The following is a 9,922-nucleotide window of genomic DNA, read 5'->3' as shown; positions in this document are numbered from 1 at the left end:
CCAATCCTCACCCTAAACTCCCATAACACTAACCTCATAGTCGTCTGAAAAGTGGTAGTGTTACGGGATGGTGGGCAGGGGTCTCCTATTAGTAAAGGGAGCTAACACATCTTACCTTAAAAAAAAAAAATCACTTCCCATAACACTGCCACTACACAAGATACACTCACATGCACAAACACGCACACTAACCTCTCACCTAACCCCAACCCTATGGCTAAAATGCACAAGTACACACATATATATATATATATATATGCATACATACATACAAACCCCATCTCCTCACCTATCCACATAGACACAAACACACTCCCTCCAACAACCCAATCACCTATCTTGATAAAATATACAGTGACATTTTGGCTATCCATACAACATACAGCACCACCCCTTCACCAAACGGATGTTTGAAAATACTCATGTAAGACACACACAGACACTATAAAATGCTGTTGTTGTGTCTTTCGGCATTTCCCGGTTAGGGGTCGCCACAGTGGAACTCCAGTCCGCTAATGACTGGCAGTACATTTTTACGTACCGAGTTGCCAGCAAAGGCGCACAACCTTTAACGAAGGCACGCCCATTCACGCAAGTCTCCACATAGAAGACGCTCTAGCTGAGAATCGAACAGGATGTTTTACTGTGAGGCGACAAATATAAAATGCTGTAATTAAATCAAAAGGTGCTTCAACAAAGTATTAGTTTAAGGGTGTGCGCACACACAACAAAGTATTAGTTTAAAGATGTGCACACGTATGCAACCAGCATATTGTACATTTTTTTTTTATATTTTTTCCCCTAACACATTTGTTTGTTTTTCAAATGAATTAAAAAGGTTACAGGTCACATTAAAGGTGGGAAAAGTTTTGAAATGATTTATTGTGGTCTCATTTTATATATCACAAAAACCTGGCAATTTAACAGGGGTGTGTACCCTTTTTATATCCACTGTATATAAACATACACACACACTAAAACCTAGATACAACAGTGGGGAAAAGGGAGACACACCCTTAAACCCATTTTATGTAGATCTTGCTCCATTGTACCTTGCATTTATCAGAGACATGATGCAAAGAAGCAAACATACACTTTAGCACATTCTCTCACAGACACACACGTCTTATAATTATACACCTACATCCACTATAAAAATTTCACACTCAAAACACACAAACTTACAGTTAGTAATTGACTGAACACTACTATTCCTTTGTAACGCTATTTGCATTAACACTAAGAGACAAAATGCAAATTTTTAAGGAAATGCAATTAAATAAACATGAAAAAGTTCAAAAACAAACATGAAGTACAGAATTGTACGTTATTTGTCTTATTTTACTGATATTGAAGGATTTCAGTTTTGTGTCAGTTTTCAGTTTGCCTGAAGTCGTCTCAGTAAATTATTTGAGATGAAAGTTCTTATCTAATAAAGCTGTTATTTTGGGTAGTGCCAAGTATACTGGTTTGTATTTGTCTTTCTATTTTACCAGTATCAAAAATATTCTATTTTAGCATTATCAATTTTCGGTCTTCAGTTTTGGGTTAAGAAAATACAATTCACATTTTAACTAAACCACTCGACAGAAACACACACACACACATACACTTCTTAAATAAAGACGACCACTCTACTTTACTCTATGGAAGGAGGATGCGACTAACTACAGAAATAACAGTACTAATGTAGTGTTTACCAAAATATCAGCATTTGACAGCTCAGTCGCAATGCATTTTCTTATAGCGGGGAAGTACTGGAACCAATTCCCTGCACAAGTAAAGTACTGACTGACTCTGGATTCCCCCAGCTTCTCTTCCTCAGGTCAGTCCTAACATTTAGCCTACAACTTGAGAATTAAACCATTCTGCAAAAGAAAAATCAAGAATAAAATTATGACCCCCTGAAGGAGGAGGTAAATTTGGGTGGAGTGACCTGGATCATCATCATTTCAACCTAAAAACTTTGAACGGATATACAAGAGTGGTCAGAGTCCCTAAAAGAAAATGGGGCAAAATCTTTAGTTTTAATTAAACTTGTATAATGCCATATTACAAAATTACAGTTTTTGTAAACTTCAGGTGTGACTTTACTTCAGTAGTCTCAATGAGAGAGAGTTACCACTTGCTGAATGAGCAAAATGTTTCAATAATTAAGCAAGAATGTGGTGGAACCGCATCTCACCTTAACTCTGTAAAAGTGTACAGTGGAGAAAAGTGTTGATTTCTACAAGAAATATATAAACATTACAGTTTCAACTCTTGTTCTCTTTTATCCATTTTGCAGAGACTACCTTTCTATCACCAACAGAAGATCCACAATGTTCAGTTATGTTGAAAGGAAAAATTCAGACTGACCTTAATCAGCAGATATCACTCCTTTTCCTGCTACCCTGGAATTTACTACTCTTGAGAACTTGCAGGCGTTTTATTCTGCTGCCAGTCGTTTGATGGGGTATATGCTTCTAATCATCAAAAATGTTACCTGAAGTACTAAGTGGGCTAATTATAACAGCAAGAGACCTTGAGAACTGGTTAAAGCTGCTAGGAAGAGATGGTTTATTTCCCTTCCACGAACTCCCATGATCATGCATTTGCAAAGTTACTACCAATATGTTGTAATATTAGTTGTGTCCCTAAAGAACACTTTCACCTGTGTAGGTTTCAAAAGCAGTGAAAATCACAATGGCTCGAACAAGACATCTAAAGATGTAGTTAGAAAAGTCACAGTGGCAGCATCAGTTTTGCCAGCATTTCTGGCTCTTAACTACGGATGTCTGCAAAATAGCACTTTATTTGCTACTATGAGATTAACTTCCACTTAAGCAAGAAAAACTAAAAGGATTATATTAAAAACATGCACATTATGAACACACAACTAAAAACAAATCTACTATGAACAAGAGAAGCAAAGTAAATACAAGCATAAACAATCGCTTTACCTAGCAGGTGTGTCCAGATGTTTCCTGTCTCTGTGTGGATCCTGAAGATGCTTTTGAAACATGCCCGGAAAGAAGGCATAGGAGGTCTGTGGCCATGAAGTAGAAAATCATTGTCCTTAAGCCAGTCAGGAAGCACATCATGAGGAATAACCCGCCATCGTCCTTCCCAGACCTGGATGCGACAGAAAAACAAGCAAGAGAGAGAGAAGCAAAACAGGTTTAAACTAGAGATAAATATCTATATAGAATAACATGTGCAGTTATATGAACACATTTAGTGACAGTGTGCATTCATTACACTACCCTACCTTCAAGCAAGCAAAAATCAAGAAAATAAAACAATGCATTTTGGGTCTAATGGTGATCAATCCCCTGCTGCATGGATAAGTTCTTAGCTGCATACCAGGCTAATTAGAACTAAGGCCCTTAAAAGCTTAGCCATGCAACCCAAATGTGACCCACAAATTTGATTTATATTGGATTTATGGGTGTGATTTACTGACTTCATCCATCACAGACGAAGCAGACATGCTAGGGGTGAATTTCTGACTACCCATCCACTGGTCCAAGTTGTGCTTAAACAGGAATAGGGAGGAACTCTGCTTAACATAGATGAAAAGCCTGTTCCAGAGAACAAGCATTTTGAGAAGTCTCACTCCATCAAGCCCTATTTATGTTGCAAGCAAAATTTAGATCTTTTAATCTAGTAGTTCTGATGCTGCCTGTTTTATGGATATGCAAAGATTCATCAAAACAAAGTCCAGAGATGCCTTGTATGCCAGGCAAAGATCACCTCTCAGAAATCTCTACGACACCAAGTAGAGAGAGACATGACTCTGAGGTGATCAGCATAGGAGATTGTGTTTACTCCCTGTTTTATTTTTGTAGGGAACCTTTGTGGACATTGACCAGACACATGCAGCAACTGCAGATGCATACAAAAGGGGGCATTACTCTCTCTGACGGGCTTGACGAGGGCCAAGTACAGTGGTACAATGACCTCTCTGAATCTACATGCCATGCTCTTGCTTACAAGTTGAGTGACATACAAGTATTTTCTTACTACCTAGGACACATGTTGACTGAAGCCAAGTTCCCAGATCCCAAATTACTGAATCAACATTTAAGGGTGTTTGATGATGTAGTTACCCAGGGTGGCACACTTCCTAAAAGGTACTAGAATACATTTCTTGGTACTGAGTTTTAAGCCATGGCTTTCAACCAAGTGTTTGCCTGTATTATACCTTCCTGAAGGGCATTCTTGTCTTGGGCAGATTCACGGACTGCTCCCAGTTTGCAATCTACAAACTTGGTTGGAAAACATCCCACTACATAAAGGAGGCTCCTTCACTGAATTCTCCAATTATAGACCAATAGCTATACTTTCTCCTCTTGCAAAGATTATGGAAAAATGTATACACAAACAATTCATGCACCACCTAATCCAGAATCACCTCATGGCAGATACCAAACACGGCTTCCGTCCAAACCACAGCACTACCTCAGCCCTACTTGCTTTTACCAATACCATAAACAATAACCGCATATCCTCGGCCCTCTTCTTGGATCTTTCCAAGAAATTTGACATGGTTGTCCACCAACTTCTGATTCACACCCCATAAACTTTGTCTGTATTCTAAAGCCCTTCAATAATTTATATCCTACCTCAATGGGAGACAGCAGGCTGTTCTTTGGCAGAACAAGCTCTCTAACCTACTACCCAACACCCTTGGAGTACCACAAGGCTCCATATTTGGGCCCCTACTGTTTTTCATCTTTATTAACAACTTGTATAGGGTCGTCACAAATGTCAGCTGTATCCAATATGCTGACAACTCCAACCTGATTTACTCAGCTACATCTCCTACAGATTTATGGTCTGCTACCCAGTCCACCTTTAATACTATAGAAAACCGGCTCTGAGCGTCGATTGATACTAAATTCCCAAAAAACTAAAATGCTGTTATTCTCACCAACACAAAGGTCTGCTGCTTTTACCAAAAATGCAAATGATGGCACAACAATCTCCCCTGACCCCTCTACAGAACTATTAGGTGTCATTATTGATCACCTAAAATTTGACCTATATGTAAACCAATCGATCAAATACAAATAAAAAACTAGGGTCACATTACAGAATAAAAGCCTCCCTCACCCCTCCAGCCAAAATTGCCATAGCTCGCTCTCACCTACTTTCACACTTCTATATGCATCCCCCCTGCTCTCTAATCCAAACAAGACTGTGCTTAAACTCTCAACCCGTTATAATCACATTGCCAGGTTTGCCATTGGCCTGCCTTTTAGGGCACACCACTGCAATCTTAACCATCTTGGGTGGCTTGAACTACCCAGTCTAATCCAATATAACCTACTGATTATGGCTAATAAAATCCTTAATAATCTGGATAACACTCCAGCACTTAAATCTTACCCCCCTAAAACAATCCGACTGCTTCGATCCTCGAACAGACTACTAATTCAGACAATGAAAATTAACAATGCAGCTGGTGATTGCCTCTTTGCAAGCTCTGCAGGCAGAGCCTGGAACTCACTTCCAGCTGATATTACTTTGCTCTCTTCCCTAGGCCAATTTAAAACTAGACTCAAACAACATCTGGCACTAAACTGGCTTTGCCACTGCAACAAGCCTGGCTAACTCATCAAGAATGTGAAAAATCTATCAGATTACTGTTGAACTTACCCCAGGCTGTCACCAGGGAGTAACGCTAACCTGTTGAACTTGTCTAGTCATGTCTGCTTATGTATTCTTTGTCTATACCATATTTGTAATATGTTTTCATTGTTTTTAATTGTAGCTGCTTACCTTGGAGCTTTTCTTCCTGGGCCTCCGCTGAAAATGGACATGAATCCAGATGATCCCGGTCAACAAATGTAAAATAATAAAATAGTTAGCCATAGGCTTTTGACATTGGGTTTAACATCCAAGAGGTAGATGCCAAAGATGCCTAGCTCAATGGCCTGGGGATGCCACAGGTGAACAGCCTCTTTGTGGAGATGGCTTCACCAATTCTAATCTCCTGGATCATATCAGTGAGCTAAACTAGCTATCCACAGTGTTATACAAAAGGGTTTACACCTAGTTCTGTTACATTTGTTGACAATACCCAAGTGGGGTACTGTATCAAATGCCTTAGCTAGATCAAAGTAGGCAGTATGCAGTTTGCCCCTCATCCATTCCTTTAGTCTTCTTCACTTTTGGCTGTTCCCTTTAGGGGGTCACCACAGTGGCTCATCAGTTTCCATTTCTTCCTATCCATTGCATCTTGCTCTGTCACACAAACCACCTGCATGTCCTCTCTCAACATCCACAAACCTCATCATAGGTCTTCCTCTTTTCCTCTTACCTGGCAGCTCCAGCCTTAGCATCCTTCTCCCACAATACCCAACATCCCTCCTCAGCACGTCCAAACCAACACAATTTTGCCTCTCTGACTTTGGCTCCAAACTGTCCAACCTGAGCTGACCCTCTAATATACGGATTCCTAATCCTGTCCATCCTTGTCACACCCAGTGCAAATCTCAACATCTAACTCTACCACTTCCAGCTCTGACTTCTGCCTTTTTGTCAATGCCACCATCACTCCTCACACTCTTCTCCACCCACTCCACCCTGCCTGTACTCTCTTCACCTCTTCCACACTCACCAATACTCTGAACTGTTGATCCCAAGTACTTAAAACTCATCCACCTTCATCAATTCTACTCCCTGCATCCTCAGCATTCCACTATCCTACCTCTCATTCACACACATTCTGCCTTAGTCCTGCTGACCTTCATTCCTCTCCTCTCTAGAGCATATCTACACCTCTCCAAGGTCTGCTCAACCTAGCCCCTACTCTCACTACAGATCACAATGTCATCTGCAAACAACATAGTCCATGGGGCCTCCTGTCTGATGTCATCTGTCAACCTGTCCATCACCACTGAAAATAAAGGGCTCAGAGCTGATCCTTGATGTAATCCCACCTCCACCTTAAATGCATCTGTCACTCCCACTGCAGACCTCACTACTTACACTACCCTCGTACATATCCTGTACCACTCTTGCATACTTTTCTGCCACTCCCAACTTCCTCATACAATAACACAACTCCTCTCTAGGCACCCTATCATATGTTTTCTCCAAGTCCACAAAGACACAATGCAATGCCTTCTGATCTCCTCTATACTTCTCCATCAACACTCAGAGCAAACATCGCATCTGTAGTGCTGCAGTGCTCTTTCCTGGCATGAAACCATACTGCTAATCACCACCTCCCTTCTAAACCTAGCTTCCATTACTCCTTCCCATAACTTCAAGCTGTGATTGATCAGTTTTATCCCTCTGCAGTTACTACAGCTCTGCACATCACCCTTATTCTTAAAAATATGTACCAAAACACTTTCTCCACTCCTCAGGCATCCTCTGAATTTCCAAGATTTCATTAAACAATCTGGTTAAAAACTCCATGCTTCCACTAGTATGTCATCTGGACCAACAGCCTTTCCATTCTTCATCCTCTTCACAGCTGTCCTTACTTCCTCCTTGCTAATCTGTTTCACTTCCTGATTCACTATCCCCACATCATCCAACCTTCTCTCTCTCATTCTCTTCATTCATCAGCCCCTCAAAGTACTCTTTCCATATGCTCAACACACTCTCCTCGCTTCTGAGTACGTTTCCCTCACTATCCCTTATCACCCTTACCTGCTGCGCATCTTTCCCAGCTCAGACACTCTGTCTAGCTAATCGGTACAGTTCCTTTTCTTCCTCTTTAGTGTTCAACCTTTCATACAACTCTCCATATGCCTTATCCTTTGCCACCTCTCTCTTTGCCATGCTCATCTCCTTATACTCCAGTCTACTTTCATCTCTGACAATCCCACTTCTTTGCCAGCCTCTTCCTCTGTATACTCTCCTGTACTTCCTCATCCTACCACCAGGTCTCCTTGTGCTCCTTCCTCTGTCCAGATGTCACACCAAGGACCTTTCTAGCTGTCTCCCTTACCATCTCTGTTGTAGCTACCCAGCTATTCGGTAACTCTTCCTGCCCCCCAGTGCCTGTTTTAACTCTTCCCTGAACTCCACATTACAATCACCCTTTTTCAACTTCCACCATTTGATCCTTGGCACTGCTCTCGCACTTGTCCTCCTCTTCTTGATCACCATCATCCTACAGACCACCATTCTATGCTGCCTAACTACTTTCCCCGGTCACCACTTTACAGTCTCCAATCTCCTTCAGACTGGCCCTCCTGCATAGGATATAATCCACCTGTGTGCATCTTCCTCCACTCTTGTACGTCACCCTATGCTCCTCCCTCTTCTTAAAATATGTATTCACCACAGCCATGTCCATCCTTTTCACAAAATCCACTACCATCAGACCTTCTACATTCCTCTCCTTAACACCATACCTGCCCCATCCCTTCCTCGTCCCCTCTGTTCCCTTCACCAACATGCCCATTGAAATCCGCTACAATCAACAGTCTCTCATCCTTGGATACACGCACCGCCACTTCATCCAACTCACTCCAAAATTTCTCTCTCATCCATCGCACACCCAACTTGCGGAGCGTATGCACTATCATTAGACCATCAATTTCCAGCTTCATAAACATCACTATCGGACACTCTTTTCACCTACAAAACACTCTTGGCATACTGCTCCTTCAGGATAACCCCTACCCCATTTCCCCCTCCCATTCACACCATGATAGAATTTGAACCCGCCTCCTATACACCTGGCCTTACTCCCCTTCCATCTTGTCTCTTGCATACACAATATATCAACCTTCCTTCTCTCCAGCATATCAGCTAGCTCCCTCCCTATACCAGTCAAACTGCCAGCATTCAAAGTTCCTACCCTCACTACTACACTCCTAACCTTCCTACTCTCTTTCTGCTTTCGGACTTGCCTTCCTCCTCTTCTCCTTTGGCCAACAGTAGCCCAATTTCTGCCAGCACCCTGTTGGCCAACAGTACTGGTGGGCAGTCATTGTTAACCAGGGCCTTAACCAATCTGGTATGGAAATCTGTATTGTTGTCCGCATATGTTATTTGGCAGAGGTTTTACACCAGATACCCTTCCCGACGTAATCCTCCCCATTTATTCAGGCTTTGGACCGGCACAAAGAAATGCACTGGCTTGTGCATACCCAAGTGGCTGGGTTCATCCATTCTTTTAGTGCCCTTTTCAAAGCCCACCAGATTCTGTAAGTGTGACCTTCCTTTACAAAAGCCAAACTGGGATGGCTCCAGTGTCTGGAGGTCTCCTAGGACCTTGCTGATAATTTCCATGATAATTCTTCCCCATGATGGCCTTGCAAATAAGACTAGTCAGACTAATGGCTCTGTACTTTTCAAGATCTGTTGAAGGTCTCCCTTATGAAGGGGGATGACCGTTGCAGTCCTCCATTCACATGGCACAAAGGCTGTTTTAAGCCTATAGTTAAATAATGAATCCAGGGGTTCCCGATAAATTGTATTTTAGACTATTCAGGAGGTATCTTGGGATGTTACCTGGGCTCACTGAGGCCATGTTCTTGGTTTTAGTGTGTGAAGTTGGTACATGCTGCCTACTTATAGTTGGCAGGGTTAAGTTTGAGGGTATTATTGAGGGGATTGTTGGGGGTGAGAGGGGGTAAAATTGGAAATTAATTTGTCCACACACAGGTTCATTGCATCACCAGGCTCAGTAAATGTGGCACCATTAACCACCAGTTTAGCACACTGCGGTGTGCTGCCTTGAGGTTTCTACCATAGCTGTAGAAGGCTTTATGATCATCTTTCACCTGGGAGGATGTTTTAACCTCAAACTTCTCTTTGCATGACCTAATTAGTGCTCTTAGTGGCCTATTTACTTTGATGACAGTTTTTATCTTTATGGGAATTACCCTTCCTGATTTTTGCCATATTTTTTTTTTCCTTTTGTTGTACATCCTGTTTAATTTGGGATGCCATGATGGCAGTGCCGTGT

At 41.8% G+C, this 9,922-nt stretch overlaps 1 protein-coding gene across 1 annotated transcript in view; it reads right to left on the bottom strand.

The window, feature by feature from the left end:
• ADIPOR2 (adiponectin receptor 2) overlaps positions 1-9,922 on the bottom strand; it is a 402,613-nt gene that overhangs the window by 248,806 nt on the left and 143,885 nt on the right. The window contains exon 2 of the mRNA XM_044087178.1: positions 2,943-3,180. Within this exon, the coding sequence (XP_043943113.1) occupies positions 2,943-3,180 (238 nt within the window). The remainder of the gene's footprint in view (positions 1-2,942; positions 3,181-9,922) is intronic.

This window comes from Protopterus annectens, chromosome 11.part0 (assembly GCF_019279795.1).
Source record: "Protopterus annectens isolate FY-2018-M chromosome 11.part0, PAN1.0, whole genome shotgun sequence".
In the NCBI taxonomy this organism is placed as follows: domain Eukaryota; kingdom Metazoa; phylum Chordata; order Ceratodontiformes; family Protopteridae; genus Protopterus; species Protopterus annectens.
This window is presented reverse-complemented; position numbering and strand designations above follow the sequence as displayed.